This window comes from Typopeltis vanoorti, chromosome 16 (assembly GCF_054136105.1).
Source record: "Typopeltis vanoorti isolate ZY-2024b chromosome 16, IOZ_Tvanoo_1.0, whole genome shotgun sequence".
Taxonomy (NCBI): domain Eukaryota; kingdom Metazoa; phylum Arthropoda; class Arachnida; order Uropygi; family Thelyphonidae; genus Typopeltis; species Typopeltis vanoorti.
The window spans coordinates 113,543,358-113,561,567 of NC_143564.1; the positions used below are offsets into that span (position 1 = coordinate 113,543,358).

Consider the following 18,210-nt stretch of genomic DNA (forward strand, 5'->3'; position numbering starts at 1 on the left):
AAAAAAAAAAATCCAGTTTAGTTGTCCCCTCCTCCCCACATAAAATCAATAAAGATCATCTGTACTTTAACAAAAAAAACAGATATATGTACATTTTAAACATAATGGTTTTGTCAAAAAATTTTAAGGAGTTATCAAATGTTGTGTACACTTCTAATACAATAAGAACTAAGGCATTTCTACACCAAGTTTCATTTTCATGACATTGTAGAAATTGATATTATCAACTAGTATACTTGCTTTCATGCATTCCTCGTTTAATTTATATCCAATGAATTCTTTCCTTACTTATTATGATGTTTTACACCTCTAGCTATTTAACTAATGTATTGTAAGTATATTGCTAACAGAATAATCCTGTTGCATATGAAACTAGTTGAGCATTTTAGGTTTAAGAGCTTTTTTTTATATATTATTATTTGACATCTTCAGAGAGTCCAAAGACTCATCGAGGGAGGACACCTGCTTTACAAACTCTGTCTCCACCACTCAATTCACTAATTAACCGCAACTACACCAACGCCATCTATCACCACCACGAGTATTTCCACAGGCAATCACAAACATCCATGCCTACACAGCGGGATTCGAACCGTCACTCACTCACTCACACACACACAGCAGAAATTCAAAGAAGAAGTTGATTTCTTTCAAAAAAACACAAGGTTTCTAATATTGAATGAGCTTAAAATGCACACTTCTGATTTAAGGAATCCTGCACTACAGTAAATACGAGGATGATCTGAAAAGTTCTCAGCCTCAACCACAGATGGCAACACTATTGGCAAGATTTTTTTTTTTTAAGTTGGTACATCTGTCATTAGCATCCATGTGAAACTGCAAGTCATTAAGATCTGCAGGGATGGAATAATGGAGCTGGAGCATCGCTGGAATAAATGATTAATCTTAAGGGAGATTATGTTGAAAAATAAAAATAATTTTCAAATTATAAATTTGTTTTTTTCATTGTTAGGGTGAGAACTTTTAAGACCACCCTCGTATCAAAAATATACAGTAAAGAAAGTAAACCGTGATTAATAAGTCAAAAAGTTTGACAACATTACCAAATATCCAGTTGGTGTTCCTTAATTTGGCACCACGAAGCAACACTTGGTCAGCACCTAATGGATACGTTCTGTGAAAAAAAAAAAAAAACTTTTACAACAATTCCCTAAAACTGAAATAAAATGACAATTAAATCTGAAATCTAATGTATATATTTATTCCATTGTTCTGTGAATAATATTCTAATATATATCAGAAATTTAATTATTTTGTAATCAGAACATCTAATATATGATACTCAAGTTCCTAATTAAACACCATAAAAATGACTGCTTAGAATATAAACTGTACTTGTGTATACAGCAATATATAAAGATATAGATATATCAGTCAAGAGAATACGTACATACTAGATAAAACTATTAGTGAGTAGTAGATGGCATTGTATGTAGATGATGTATAGTGGCACTGTGTTTAGATGGGGAATTAAGTAATGTATAGTGAGTTATGTGAAAGGGATGTGTTTTCCTGTGATTAGTCCTCGGACTTCTTGAATGCAATGAGGAGAATAACAGAAAAAAGTGTTAAATCTTTAAAAGCATCTTTACAAATTAAGATACTCTTTCAGAAACAAAAGGCAATAATTATTTAAGAATGGATTAATGTTATCCATTGATAACATTAATCCTAATTAATGTTATACTATCAGTCGTTGATATCAATGATATCCAATTCATGACAAGACATTTACTCTATTTTTCCATGTATAAGACGATACTTTTTTCTAAAATTTTGATACCAAAAATTGGGGAATGTCTTATACACAGGAGGTAACCGGTTAAGAGACCTGCAGGTGCCGTGGCAAACTGCCAGTACCTTGTTTCTGCAAACAGGCTTCCACCAATCACTAGCCTTTGTTAACTCTGTCGATTGATGTCATTAACAGTTGATTCTGAATAAACCAATCAGAACTCTGAAAGCATTCATACGTCTACAACTTGTTAGCATTAACAATATTTTGAGCACTAGCCCATAAAAATGTCTGAAATTAAAAAACAATTCTCATATTCTTCAAAATTCAAGTTAAAAGTCATCAATTATGCAAAAGAACATGGAAATAATGCCTCAGAGAGTTTGGACCTCTTCCCACTGAGTGTATGATTAGATAGTGGAGAAAACAGGAAGAACAACTACTCAAGATGACAAAAAAAGAAGAGGGCCTTAAGAGGAAAACCAGCAAAATGGCCAAACTTGGAGAAGAGGCTTGGATTATGGAGCAGTGCCAGAGTGGAATATGTGTGTCAACCAAGCTTATTCAATATGAGGCAAAAAGGTTTGCAAGAGAAATGAACATTGTTGATTTCACAGGAAAGGCAGAATGGTGCTTCAACTTCATGAGGAGAGAAGGATTGAACATGACAACACCAAGTTAGCCCAGAAAATGCATCTTAGTATGTATCTTAAAAATATTACTTAATTACTACACATACTTTGAATATTTAAAAAAAATATCATGTTGTACCATCATTTTTTATTTTGGTTTAACCAATAAGAATACAATTTGGTCGGCTAAATCCCAAATTGCCAGCCCATCCTCGTTTGTTCAGTATCAAAGTAGATACCCAACAGGGTGCACCACGAGAAGGTGAGGATTGGACATTAGGTCAGAAGCCCTGGTCGGTTCTCCGCATTCCTTTAAAGGCTATGTGGAGGTCTCCTCTCAGTTATACAGCTTTGACCCTTACAAAAATATTTTGGGAAAATTTGGAGAAAAGAGCAAAGCTAATAATAATAGCAAATATCTGTTGGATTTCTGTTCAGGACATGGACTGGTTATTACTAACACCCATTGTTAAACAAGGTTAAACAAGGCACCCATTGTTTTCGCCAGGGGAACCAAGGCGAACAGCGAAAAGTCAGCTACTGGAACAAATCTGAAAACAAACCCCAACTCAACATCACCAGAGTTAAAGATCGGTACTATCAACGTAAGAAGCCTGAATGGCAGAGAAATGGAGCTAGCCGAGGAATTAGATAAGTACCAGTTCGACATAATAGGAGTGACTGAAACAAAAAAGACCAAAACTGGTGAGATCTTTCTGAGCAATAAATACAAAATGTTATATTCAGGCAATGACAGTCAAGGAAAAGAAGGAGTAGCCATAGTATTCAACACAAAATATGAGGCTAATCTTCTTGAATGGCAGTCAGTCTCAAGTAGAGTAATGTGGGCAAATATGAGAATGGGGAACTGGACAATGAGACTTATTTGTGCCCATGGTCCCACAGAAAGTTCTACTAAGGTAGAAGTGGAGGAATTTTTTGACACTTTAGAAAAAGCAACTGACACAATGAAAAAGGAAAAGTTGGTCCTTGTTGGGGATCTAAATAGTAGAGTAGGAAATGATTGTGAGACATACAAAAATATTTTGGGAAAATTTGGAGAAAAGAGCAAAGCTAATAATAATAGCAAATATCTGTTGGATTTCTGTTCAGGACATGGACTGGTTATTACTAACACCATGTTCCAACATAAAAATGTGCACAAATTCACATGGATAGAAGAGGCTAGGAATAAGAAAAGTCTCATTGACTATGTTATTGTTGATAGAGATGTTTTCTCCCTGGTGCAGGACACCAGAGTGTACAGAGGATTTGAAATTGGAAGTGATCACTATTTAGTCTTGAGCAGGATAAAATTGAATTTCATATTGAAAAGAATAACATGTAAGAAAGTTTTAAAGCAAATAAAAGTTGAGCAGCTCTCAGATGTGAACTGTAGACTAAAATACAGAAAGATTATTGAAAAGAAAATGAAAGAGTTTGAGAACAGGAATCAAACCTTGCAGATTCAGTGGCAAACTCTGAAGAAAACATTGATTGATTCTGCCAGAGAGGCATGTGGTGAGGTGGTGTGCAAGGATAAAAAAATCAGAACTCCCTGGTGGACACAGGAAGTTAAAGAGGCAGTGAAGGAAAAGAAGAAAGCATATCAAAAGTTCCTGTCAAATAACTCAGCTTTTACTCTTACGGAATACAGAGACAAATGTAAGAAAGCTAAACAGTGTGTAAAACTAGCTAAACAAAAGTCATGGGAGGACTTTGGCAAGAATATAGAAAATAAATATCAAGAAGGTGGCAAAATATTCTGGAGGTTGTTGAAGAAGCTTAGGAATGGAGGAAAGAGTGCTGTAAAAGGAGTTAGAGATGATAAAGGTGACATGAAAATGAGAGAAAAAGATATTCTTGAAGTATGGGGTAATTACTTTGAAAAACTGCTAAATGAAACAAGCAGTGATGACAGCACAGTGATAAAAAACACTGACCAGGCATGCAGTCAGGAATACATATCCATACTTGAAGTAGAAAAAGCCATCAAAGGCTTGAAATGTGGAAAGCAGCAGGAGTAGATGATATTCGACCAGAAATGCTGAAGTATGGTGGTATAAAAGTCTTACAGTGGCTGCAGTGCATAGTTCAGAAAGCCTGGACTGAGGGACGAATTCCCGATGATTGGAGTAGAGCTCTCATAGTACCCATATATAAAAAGGGAAATAAAACTGAATGTGAGAATTACAGAGGTATTTCCCTACTGAGTGTTCCTGGCAAGATCTATGCAAGTATACTTGAGAAACGGTTGAGAAGAATTGTGGAAGAAAAGCTTGGTGAAGAAGAAGCTGGATTCAGGCCAAATAGAGGCTGTCAGGATCAGATCTTCACTTTACGACAAATAGTCGAGAAAGCATGGGAATATAACAAAGATCTGTATTTAAGTTTTGTTGATTTGGAAAAGGCATATAACAAGGTGCCAAGAGAGAAGCTATTCGATACGCTGCAGTTAATGGTATCAATGGGACATTATATCAAGCAATACTTAGTCTTTATTTGAGTTGTAAGTCAGCAGTTAGAATTGATGGAAGTACAGGATGGTTTAATGTTAAATCTGGTGTGAGACAAGGATGTACATTATCCCCTTTGTTATTCATTATCTATATGGATCACATTATGAAGGAAAGTAGTATTAAACCTGATATCAAAATTGGAGATGTTAATGTCAGCTCTTTGCTTTATGCAGATGATGTTATACTTCTAAATAAATCCACTACAAGTCTGCAAGATTCTCTGACTAAATTGAATAACTGTTGTAATAGATATGGTATGAAGGTCAGCAATAAAAAGACAAAGACAATGAAAATAGGCAGAATCATTGAAAATGTCAACTGTATTGTGAATGGAGAACCTGTGGAACAAGTAAAACATTTCAGCTACTTAGGCACGATATTTAGTGAAGATGGTAAATTAAATATAGAAGTAGACAACAGAATCAGCAAAGCTGGTATGGTGGGAAGTCAATTGAATAAATTTATATGGAATAAGAGAGAAATTAGTCGGAACACTAAATTAGCTGTATACAAGACAGTGTTCAAACCAGTTTTAACTTATGGATCTGAGAGCTGGGTCAGAAGTAAAACACTTGACCAAAGACTAGAGACCGCAGATATGAGCGTCCTGAGAAAGATTAGAGGCGTGAACAGATGGCATCAATGGCAATATCATATTAAAATTGAGGATATTAGGAAAGAACTTGACATTGTCAGCATCCAGGAATGCGGCAGAGCTAATCTCAGGTGGTATGGTCACTTAAATAGAATGGGAGAGGAAAGATTAGCAAAACAAGTGTTCTCTGCCAGGTTGGCAGGAAAACGTCCCAGAGGAAGACCAAGATATAGGTGGATTGATACGGTACAAAGTGCCTAAGACGATAGAAATATAAGATCTGATAATGTTGGAGTCTTGATAAGTAACAGACTGATTTGGAGGAAAATTGTAGATAGGAAGTTAGTAATGATGTAATTTTTTCATGTAGTACTGTCATATCCTGTACACCCCTTGAGGGTACACAGCAGGAATTTGATGATGATGAAAAAAAATATCGAATGTGTTCTGTTTTATGTTTAAAATATTGATTTCTTAATTTTGGGTTCGAAAAAGTAGGGTTGTCTTATACATAGGGGCATGGCTGCATTATTCTGTATAAGATCTAGGAGACAACTATTCTAGGTCCTTTTATCTGGCTTCTAAAAGGCACCTTGACAGTTCTTACTGAGAGTTTTTGAGACAACACAGTTGCATTTTTTGGTCTGAAGATGCTGGTTTGAAATTCAGCAAGTAGCAACTCAAGAAATTATTTTGCTCCAGTGTTAGGAACTATCAACACTAAGCTTAGTATTAAGTTAACATTTAAAAAATAAGTTTTGATATGCGGACTATATTTGGATTAAAGATGATGATGTGGGAGTACTGATTCTGTGGTAATATGTAAATGGAAGGATGAGAGTGAGAATGTCCTCACAATATACAATTTGCATGTGGTGGAGCTAGTTGATATTTACAACTAGCTCCACTGAAGCCTTTGTTTGTAGCCTCATTATCTGAGGCTACAAACAAAGGCTACAACAAATGTCTAATATCAAAATTGAAATGCTCAGTTGTCATTTTTTGACTCTAAGAAAAACATTCAGATGGTGTGTGTGTGTGTGTGTGTGTGTGTGTGTGTTTTAAATCTATATACAAAAACACCTATTTACTATATTGCCAAAACAAAATTCCAACATAAAATCTCTATAATTTAGAAATAATTTTATTGCATGTTTGATGGGAAGCAATATGATGAACTGGCAGGAGAGGGAATTACAGATCCATCATCATTACATTATTTGGAATCCACCTCTCCAAATGAAAAGATACAGACCAATGAAGTGCCATATATGCACTCAAGGAAAATAAAGCAGTGGAATGCAATATTATTGTGCTGTTGAAGAAAAGCCAGCTTTATGTATAGAAGACTGTTTTAAAATATCTCATTTAAAAAAAAAAAAAACTCTTGAATTATATAAAAGGAGAATATATTATTCTAAAAAATAAATTAATAAAAATAAACACATGAGCATGCACGCATACATGGATTTAGGAATTTTTTAATAAAAATACTTCCTAAAACTTTGTTGTCAATTCCCTCAGCCAGTTTGATTTCTTGATCTGCACACCAAGATTCCCAATTCCTCATTTGAAATATCTGCATCTACTATAAATTATCTTGAAGTCAGTAACAAAGGTCAGCATGACAATTAAGAAAAGTTTAGTAAATGTCTATGACTCAGCAAAAACATTAAACAAGCAGGTGGGTTAGATAAAATGTATTGTTTCTGCTAACAATGCTTCCGCTGAGCATGGCAAGAGCAAACTCAGTAAATAAGAATAAATGGCGTCAGTGACTGGACATAGATAAAAAAATTCCTTAGCAAATTCCGTGTGCTTACAGTTTATCGTACTTCGACAAAACTTAGCAGATCTGCAGCTATCTGACATGAAGAATGAAAAACAGCCACAGATAACCCTAATAAGTATCAAAAGATGACCACAATATCAGGGTGAAAATTTTATACAATTAAAATTCTAATGTGTTTTAACTGTATAAATTTTTTATTTGAATGTCAATTTACATTTGAATTCAAAATTCTCATAACAGTCGGTTATGGTTTTTTTAAAGCGCAAGTTTATTTTTCTCTCACACAGTAAGGTTTTTAACCCTGCAACACACAAAAAACTGTAGAAATCACATTTTCAGACAATAATGCTTGTTAGGGTATAGAAATATAAGCTGGCAGAAGTGTCTACTGTGATATTACTTTCCCATGTCTCATAAATTACTGGTAGCCATGAACTCACTGTTAGTGATAAGGATGGATTCCAGCAATCTAGCAATTTCCAAAAGTAAGTTAGAACTAAACAAGTTCTGTCAACTTCCTTGCAAAATAAAAGGCATTAGATCATTTTAAGATGCCAATCAGAGGATTAATGCACATGGCTCTGTCTCCTTGAAGCACTGCTGTAAGTATAATAAGAGATGCTTTTCCTTATTTAACTGATATAGCAATCAAAATTCCAACCAAACTGTCAGTCACAATGTTTACAGAACAGTCATATAGTTTGGTCTGAAATTAATTAAAAATAATAATAAGACAGCATGAACATTAGTAGGACACCAAAAAAGAAATTACAAAGTTCTGTTAGAAATATGGTGCATATCAAATAATATAAATGATGTTTTCAAAATGATTTATGTTGTTCTTCACATGCAACTAAGATAGAGTCTGTCTTCCAATACATTAGGCTCAACGGTTTGTCAAAGCCAAGCAACTTGGCTTCTTTGAAACCTAATTAATGCTCTGGTATGGCAGTTAACCAAAGTGAAGAGTGTTATTTCTGTAAATTACATGTATTCTCTGATTGGTGTACCTGTTTGTAGGATAAAAAACCAGTTTCTAGGAGGCAAATTACCTTAGTATGAGACCAACTAACTCATCTGCACATGAAAAGTCATTATGCTCTTTGCATTCTACATGGGATTCAAACCTAGGTCTTTCCAACCAAAGGACATCTTCAAAACCAACTTGAGTTACAAAGACTCACTGATACATGTATTTTCATATTTATGAAAATTCCATCCCATTCATAAAAGACACTACATCCAGAAACGCTGCTAAAGAGACCAAACACGAGGCTTTTTTCTTCAAAATTATTTAGACCTCCAATAAGCAGGAATGATGACCTTGTACTAGGCAATGAAAATCATTTGACATCTACAGACATTTATAAACATTCATGCCACAGTGGCACTCTAAAGCACAGCCTACATAATATCCAAATATCTTGTTTTTATGTGACTCTTACCTATGAAAGACTGTAAATCTATAATACATTAGCATAGTGGTAAAGATAAGGATTTTTTCTTTCTGATTTTATTTTATTTATTTTGTGTATTTTCTTCTTTTTTAAATCTGATCAGGCAAACATGCTCTAGAGACCATACATGGAACTTCTTAAAGCCACTTCAGACCTCCAATAGGCAGGGTCTCACAACAGATACTAAAGACACTATGAAGTTCATCACAAACATCCATGCCCACAGCAGGATTTGAACCCATTGTCTGGTGGTTGGAGTGCTCGACCAACCAGGCCAGATATTGTAGTGGTGTGTGTCCTTTGTGTGCTTCTTCTCAACTGTGATACTCAATTTTGTTCATTATTATTCGGCAGTTTAGTTTTGGCATAAAAACGTTACAATGTTATAGGCTAAACTACAATGTCACTTCTAAATTAAAAATTCATCCTAATCTAATTTCTCTTATCCTTCTTCTTCTTCTTCCTTTTTTCGTATTAGGCCTATTGGCCTGTTACGGAGATGTTCTAATCCCTTCCAAGCTGTACCCGTCCCAAGGATAAGGTGGCTAGCCCTATGCCTCCCAGTGAGTCCTATGTCTGCAGATGAGTGTGTTCACGGGGCCGGTTTCCAAGACCGGCTAACTTGGCTATGTCTGAGAAAGATCCTAAGCTCCTCACGTTAGTGACGGGAATTGGACGCAGGCATATGGTTGCGAAGCACAAAGCTACTTGGCTAACCACGTGGACAATACGTTCCAAGACATTCTGCAGATACCTGAAACCACAGATAGTACGAAACCCTACATATAATGTGTTTTTTTCCTATACATACATACATACCTATAATATTGTTTAATTTATAAATTAGGCATAGTAAGAGATTAAGAACAATAACTAATAATAAAATAGAACAATTATAAGAACACCGTAATAAAAGTTATCTGAATGTCAATGGAATTTTAGCAACCTCAGCATATGTTTCTTATTATTATTTATGATTTTATGATATTATTTTATGAAGTCGAGAACTTTCACCTTTTTCATTTAAAAGGAAGCCCTTTATGGCTACTCTTTGGCATATCCGAATTGCCAGCATCACTACTATTGTGCTTTGAGGCCATTATTAAGTAAAATAAGGGTTACTTGAACACAAGCACTGCGATACCATGACAGTCGATCTGATAACCGAGAACTATTCAGAACAACATGCAATTTAAAACTTATGAATTGTCTATTACTAAAAGAAACAGCCATATGGCTTCATTTTGGTGACGTAAAATTACATAGGCAAAGTGGATCGTAAGTTCACTTGACAGCTTACGAGAATACAATCCTTGGCACCCCCGGGTTGCCTTAGCCTGTACTACTTAACTTAAGTAGCTAAGACAACTAGGATATTATTATTATATGGGCACCTCCAGGGAGTACGAAGAGTAATCACAGGAGATCCAAACTATCCATATAATCTATCACACCTCTCCTTGAACCCATTAACAGAAAAAGGGATGACCCCTTGTACTCGTTCCTCTAGCCAAATGTTAAAACATTACCCCTGCGTCTATCCTATAAAATCCTTTAAGCAACTTAAGTGTTTCTATCTTATTGTCTTTTTTTTCCTCCTAACAACCAACTTCTACAATACACACCTTCAATTTATCCTCATAGGCACATTCCACAGGCCATTCACCATTTTGGTCACTTGCCTCTAAATCCTCTCTACTGCTTCCACATCCCCAAGAAACTCAGGGGGACTATACTTGAGCACAGTAATCCAGATGTGAGCATATCAAGGCCTTATGAAGAAGAATTACAATTTCCATATCTCTACTTGTTAATGTGTTATTCACTAGACAAGTAATCTTACGTGCAACCTTAGCAATATGTCCTCTAAACTTCAACTCTGTCTACTGCCATCCCTAAATCTCTAGCGTCATCTATTTCCTGGAGTACAGTGCCAACAATGTGATAAACGGCTTGCAGTATATTTATCCCAAAGTGCATAACTTTACATTTCTCGACATTAAACTGACACCCGTTAAATTTTGACCATACTAACACCCTATTTAAATCGTCCTGCAAGCTCTCCACATCACCTTGATTCCTCTACCTCACTCATCACATCACTCTACCTAATTTTGCATCATCAGCAAACAACTGAATATTTCCTTTCAGGTTATTTCCTATATCATTTATGTGTAAATTAAATAGCAATGGTCCCAGCACTGAAGCTTGAGGCACACCACTAGTCACCTGTTTTTGCCTTGATTCTGCCCCTCCATATATCACTTTTTCATATCTGTCCAGCAGCCACCCTCTTATCCACTTAACCAGTATCATATCTATCCCCGTTTGTTCTAATTTGCATAACAGTGTTTCATGTGGTGTTCTGTCAACTGCCTTTGTAAAATCCAGTAAAATCATTGCGTAGCCATTTCCATTATTCAACTCAGCTATCACTCTATTATAAAAAGTTAGTAAATTACTAAGGTATCACCAAACCTCCAAAAACCCATGCTGACCCTCATACAGTATATTTTTATCTACCCATTTATGAATTCTTTGTTTTTGCCAATTTTTGTAATACTTTTACCACCATGCCTGAGATACTGATTGGTTTATAATTTGCTACTGTCTTAGAACCTCCCTTATGCAAAGGAACAATTTTGCCCTCTTTCTACTCCCTTGGAACTCTACCAGAGCTAAGACTTAAACAGCTTAGTCAAAGGCATTGCCAGTTCCCTTGCACATTCTCGCAAAACCCTAGCTGATATCCCATCTAATCCCACAGCTGGTATTTACATAGAGATTCTACAATATCATAAGGATCTCCAATTCATCCACCTCTGTTTCCACATTAGTGTCTGTCACATAGGTTAAAGCAGTAACTTCACTAAGAAGATATATGGTTTCAAAGTGGTCACCTTTTCTTTCAACTATTTTATCTCCTTAAGTATCCTCGTGACAATCGTCATCGTCATCATCACTCATTAAAGTCAATTTTCCATGGTCATTCTTCCCTTACTTGCATCAGAAAGAACTCTCTGGAATTTCCTTTGGCCTGCTCGGCTAAATTCTTCTCATAATCTGATTTTTGTCTTCCTTGCCATGCTGGTCACCTTTCTTGCCTGAGCCTTGTACTGTTCATGAGTTTGCTGGTCACCTTTCTCTTTATATACCTTCCACAACATTTTCTTCTTCTGCAGCTCATGCTTAATGATATTACTTATCCATCTAAATCCTATCCAATTAACCCTCCTTACCCGAGGGATACAATTAATACTGCTTTCTCTTGATGATCCTTAACTATATCCCATGCAAAAGTATAGTTGTAAAATCCGATGCAGTGAACTTTTTGTTAAAATTCTCCAACATCGATTTTACAGAGGTCATTAATCATGTAAAAAGAACAAAGTTTTGTATATGTGGAAGTGAAGGCATCCATAAAGAGGATGAAGAATGGAAAATGGAAAAGAATGGAAAATCGGTGGGAGCTGACAGGATCCCAATGGAGGTATGGAAGTCACTGGGGGAAGAGGGAATTGACCTATTGTGGGACCTGTTAATAAAAGTTTGTCGACAGGAAAATATACCCAAAAAATGGAGGGAAAGTACTCTTGTCCCCATCTACAAGAGTAAAGGGGATGCACAGAACTGTAAGAATTACATAGGAATAAAGTTGTCCCACACAGTGAAAATCCTAGAGAGGGTTCTTGATGGAAGACTGAGGAAGGAGGTGGAGATTGCAGAGGAGCAATTTGGCTTCATGCCTGGTCGATCGACGACAGATGCTATCTTTGGGTTACGACAGATGATGGAAAAGTTTCGAGAGAAGCAATGGGAGCTGCATCTGATATTGATCTGGAGAAAGCGTATGATAGATTACCAAGGCAAGAAGTCTGGAGGTGTCTGAGGGATAAGAAGATACCAGAGAAATATGTCAGGCTGGTGCAGGAGATGTACAGAAATGTGAAGACAAGAGTTCGGACTGCCTAAGTGAGACAGAAGGTTTTCCAGTGACAGTTGGCTTGCACCAAGGGTCAGATTAAGTCTGTTCCTGTTTAATATTGTGATGGAGGTGGTGACAGAGGAGGTGAGAGAAGATGTGCCTTGGACAATGTTGTATGCAGATGACATTGTGCTGTGTGCAGAATCAAGAGAAGAAGTGGCAGCTAAACTGGAAAGTTGAAGGAAAGTACTGGAAGAGCGAGGTATGAGACTGAGCAGAAGTAAGACAGAGTATATGTGTTGCAAAGTGGATGGCAGCCAGGAGACAGATCTGAAGCTGGAAGGGAATGTCATCAGGAAGGTCAGTGACTTTAGATACTTAGGTTCAACAATGAAAGAGAATGGTGAGACTGAGAAGGAAGTGGGATGTAAAATACAAGCAGGATGGAGGAACTGGAGAGAGACGGCTGGAGTACTATGCGATAAGATGGTGCCGATCAATCTAAAAGGCAAAATCTACAGGACAGTAGTGTGACCAGCTATGACGTATGCTATGGAAACTGTGGCCCTGAGGAAAAATAACATCAGCAAGATAGAGGTAGCGGAAATGAGAATGCTTAGGTGGATGTGTGGTGTGACCAGAAAGGATCGTCTGAGAAATGACTATGTAAGGGGAATGGTGCAAGTTACGAACTTAGGAGCAAAGATACAGGAGGCAAGGTTGAGATGGTGTGATCATGTGATGAAGAGGGAAGAAGAGTATGTGGGAAGAAAGGTCATGTAGATGGATGTGTAGGGGAGGAGGAAGAGCAGGCAGCCAAAGAAAGGACGGGGGGGAGATAGTGGAGGAGGACTTGAGGATGAAGAACTTGGATGTGGCTACAGCCTAAGACAGGAGGTTGTGGAGGAGATTTACTACAAACAGCAACCTTACTTAGGTGGGAAAAGCTGCAGAAGAAGATTAATCATGTAAAAAGAACAAAGTTTGTATATTACTGCATTTTAATGGTTAAATACTGATTGCTAACTTGTAAAGATGGCTGACTAAAAGAATGATATAGAATTGTTAATGAGTTATAAAATATTGTAAAATTTTATAACTTGTTGTAAAGGTTCAATTTGTACTTAACGTTGATTTAACGTTAATTCTGATGCAAAATTATAAAAAGTAACCAAATTTAATAATTCAGTTGTTAAAGTATTTCTGCCTCAAGTTAAGAGGATTAGACACCATTATGTTGGTGACCTGAGAGTGAACAAAGGTGCTGAAAGTCACTCAGATGTGGAGATTTTCCCGCCAAAACTGAAGGTGAAGGAGAATGACGTCAGTATGTTTACAGAAGATCCAGGGGTCTCTGACCCTAAAACAAGGAACCTCAGATCGTATAAAAGAGGTCTTGAGAACCTCAGAACAGCTCTTAGTTTTCATCTTGCTGCAGTTCGTTGGCCCCGCTCGGACTCCCGAGATTTTGTTGGAGAATGACCCCCTAGGTACGGGGAACCACAGGAAAGGCAGTTTATTCTTCAGAGATATGTTTCCAGTAACAGAACATGCCACGTGCAACCAGATACACAGCGCCCACAGTAGATCCAGTACCGATGGAGGACAATACTACATGTCCCAGGAAAGAACTATGGAAGGATGTCTGCCAAGAGCCGTTCAGTGAAGGCTAGTATATATGACGGAAAGAGGAAGTCAGCAGAACCACCATAAACCTTAAAACCTGGTAGGGCTGTATGTGATACTGCAAATTTATGAGTAGATTCTATTGTACTAATGCTAAGGTAATGATTAAGAATTGTATGTCCACAGAAAGTAGCTCTGTTAAAAATAATTGTCAAGTCACTATAAAAGATTATTGAGGCTGAGTGTTAGAAAGTATATATTAAGAAAGAATGTTTAGCCAACAAAATCGTTTGTAACAGCCAGTAATTGCCTAGATTTGTAAACAAGTTATTTAAGTATTGTGAATAGTAGGTCTAATTTGTAAGGTTACAATTTGAGCTCAAGATAGTCATTAGAGAGGAAATGTTCAATTGTGTATTATATTGTAAGGTTGCTTAAGGTTAAATAAACATGTTTTGTTTGTAAAAAATTATCACCTGATCTTTGACCAATGCACTGTCTCACAAAAACTATCGAACCTGTGTGCTTAACACGTGATAGAATAAGGTGAAGTGTATTAAATGGATAGTAACCATAAGGAGTGCAAGCTATAAATAACAGAAAGTAAATTTTGAAGTATAGATAGTTAAAGATAAGAAGAAAATAATACAAAGGTGCAGTCAACAGACAAAGATAACAATAACAACAATTGAAAACAAAATATAAAAATAAAAAATTATATAGTCATTAGCTTCTATATATGAGTTGCCCCAGTCCTGAAAATACTTCAGGTGCAAACTTTGTTTGCTTATACTTGGATAAAGGATTAAAGAAAGTATATAATTTCTTGGTATCTTTAATTTAAAAAAGTACAGAAATCATGGAGATCATCAGACTTGATACCAATAAAGTGACTCGAGTACATAGAAGTGAGAACAGCTTGGTGGAGATTGATCTGCAGAAAAGGATAGGTGCACAAGGTTACAACCGCAGTTACGGAAGACGTGAAATCTACAATGTATTTGGAGGGTGAGATGGAAAGTCATTACCAACAATTAATAATTAAGCATCTGCTGGCTTGCTGGGCAATGTTAGCACATTTACTCTCCAACAAGTCAGTTATGAGTTCAAAGTGCAGCTTGGGCATAGATGCTTTGCAAATCTTTAGGTGGTAGAGGAATTTCATCAACTGATTTAAGACAAATATTTGCTTACTGAAGGGTGAAGAAAAAAGGTAAGTGAATGTATTTATTTTGCTTTGCAAAAGACCATCCTTATTCCTAAACTAAAAGTAAAGGTAACTAGTAGTAGTTGTGGTACTATAACCTTTCACTTAGTAGAAAGGCATGCAATGACATGAAAAGCAAAATAAATACATTAAATTACCTTTTTTAAAATAAAAATAAAAAAAAGTCACAAACGAAATACTAGCAATGATTGATCACAACTGCTGCATTAATATGCTGAATGCCATTGACATAATGTGTCAAACTACTGCTGGCAGACACATTTTGTCTCCAAAAATATTTTGAACTCCCTGGAGGTGTCAGGTAATAATAATAATTGTATTCTCTCTTATTTGGATAAATAAGAGAGCATATTCTCTCATATATAAATCTTTTATATATGCCATCTACACATTATTTCACCATGTATATGGACTCTTGAAGAAAAATTGGTTGACATCTATTAAAAGATAAGTAGTTCATAGTAACTCTGAGTTAATGTTAGTGCAACTTTGGTGTCACTCACTTCTAATGAGCTCACTCTCCCTTCTGACACAGACCTGGAAACGTTGAATAATATAAATATGCATGCTCCAAAAACATTTATTTTAAAAGTCTCTTGTGTCACTTCTCTTATTTATTTGCTTGTAAAAAGTATTTTGTTTTTGAATGATTCAACTCTGCTCAACATCCACAGAGTTCAAGATTGGCACAATCAACATAATAACCATTAATGGAAAAGAAATGGAAGTAGCAAAAGATTGGATAAGATGTTATATTCAGGCAATAACAATCAGAATGGAGGATAATGATCTCTACATTATTTCAACATTGGTATCTCATCTGTGTCTGGCTTCCACTAATGGGATCACAAATAAAGGTCTAATTTTCTTATTTCATCATCTGGAGTGGCAGTTAAGGTATTGGAGAGGTTGGTGAGAGATAGGATACGAAAATGGGTTGATAACAGTGACATTCTTTATGCTTGTCAGCACAGGTTTGGTAAAGGTAGGTCGTGTTTTACAAACTTGCTTATATACTATAAGAAGGTGATGAATGTATTAGACAAGAGAGATGCATATACAGTGGTAATACTTAGATTTTGCAAACGGTTTTGACAGATTGCCACACAAAAAGTTGGTCACTAAACTGAAGCAGATGGAATTGGGCAACAGACTAGCAAGTTGGATAGGTGAATGACTATCAAGTAGGTATCAGAAAATTGTGTATGGGGGAGGGCACTATCTCGAAACAGGAAAGTCACTAGTGGTGTGCCGCAGGGATCAGTTTGGGGACCATTGTTATTAAATTTATACATTAATTATCATTGGGATAGGTTTAACTGGTGGTATACAACTGTTTGTTGATGTGGACTTACATCAGGGACTTGAATAGATTGTGTAAGTCGGCAACAGTATGGAACTATCAATTCAATGTGTCAAGTCTAAGGTTCTGAAATTTGGAAGGGAACAATGGGATGCAAATTATACACTTGGCAGGGAAATTTTGGAGGAATTTGAAGAGATAAGAGACCTTAAAATGGTGGTAGACAAGGATCTGAAGTTCAGAGGTCACACTGCACACACTGAAGAAATGGTAATGATGTGGAGGATCTTAACTTGTAGAAATGGGTTCTGGTTCCACTGAATAAGCCTTGATCAGGCCTCATCAGGGCCGGATTTAGACTTGCTGAGGCCCTAAGCTATACAAAACCCAGAGGCCCCCTACTGTTTTAAATTACATCAGCTGGTCTCAGAAAAATTTTAAATATATACGCCTTTTTAATATATGAAAATATATTGTCTTTTAATTTTTATTAAAAAAATAAAGTATGCATTTACAAAATCACAGAAATAATTATATAATTAAAGATTTTAAAAACGACAAATTAAGCTCAAAAAAAAAAAAAAAAAAAGAAGACAAAATATCTCAATCACTTTTACAATGTGCCAAAATTATTTTAATGTTATATTTTGTATATTTAAAATTATTTAGAAATTATCATCGTGATATGTCTGACTTCATTTGAGTGATTTTTCTATGAATATTTTTTTTTATCAATTTTTATATATTTTTGTTTTTTTTTATTTGAGGCCCTGGCAGATTGCGAAGCCCTAAGCTGTAGATTTTTTGGCTTATACGTAAATCTGGCACTGGGCCTCATGTATTACTGAGCACAGATTCGGTCCCTCCTGGTTTTCGTAGTGATGAGGATATGTTTCAAAGGGAACACAGGAGATTGACTAAGATCGTAACTGGTCTTTGGGATGTGAAGACAGAATGAAGGAATGCAGTTTGCAAAGCCTTGTGAATAGGAGAAAGAGAGAGAATATGATTGAGACATTTAAATTGGTAAAGGGTTATTATCAAGTTAATGTGGAAGAAATTCTTCACAGAATGAGGGGGGGGGGGGATTAGAAGTCATTATCATTATTTATGGCATCTCCGTGAAGTCTGGAGACTCATCGCAGGAGACCCAAATCAGCCATCATACATGCGAATCCCATCATACCTCTCCTTGAATCCATGCACTGTCAGGGAACTCACAACCAATTCTCACAAACCATTCCACTCACTTACCACTCTCCATACAAAACAAAATCTGGTCTGCACATCTCTACTACCACACTCTTACTCAACTTCCATCGAATGCCATTAGTTCCCCGACTATTTGTCATATATTGAGAAATTTCATTGCATTAA

The 18,210-nt window shown here is 36.1% G+C and overlaps 1 protein-coding gene across 1 annotated transcript in view; it reads right to left on the reverse strand.

Moving 5' to 3' along the window:
* ATP8A (ATPase phospholipid transporting 8A1) overlaps positions 1 to 18,210 on the reverse strand; it is a 1,088,708-nt gene that overhangs the window by 829,939 nt on the left and 240,559 nt on the right. The window contains exon 9 of the mRNA XM_090406292.1: positions 1,065 to 1,135. Coding sequence (XP_090262418.1) covers positions 1,065 to 1,135 — 71 coding nt within the window. The remainder of the gene's footprint in view (positions 1 to 1,064; positions 1,136 to 18,210) is intronic.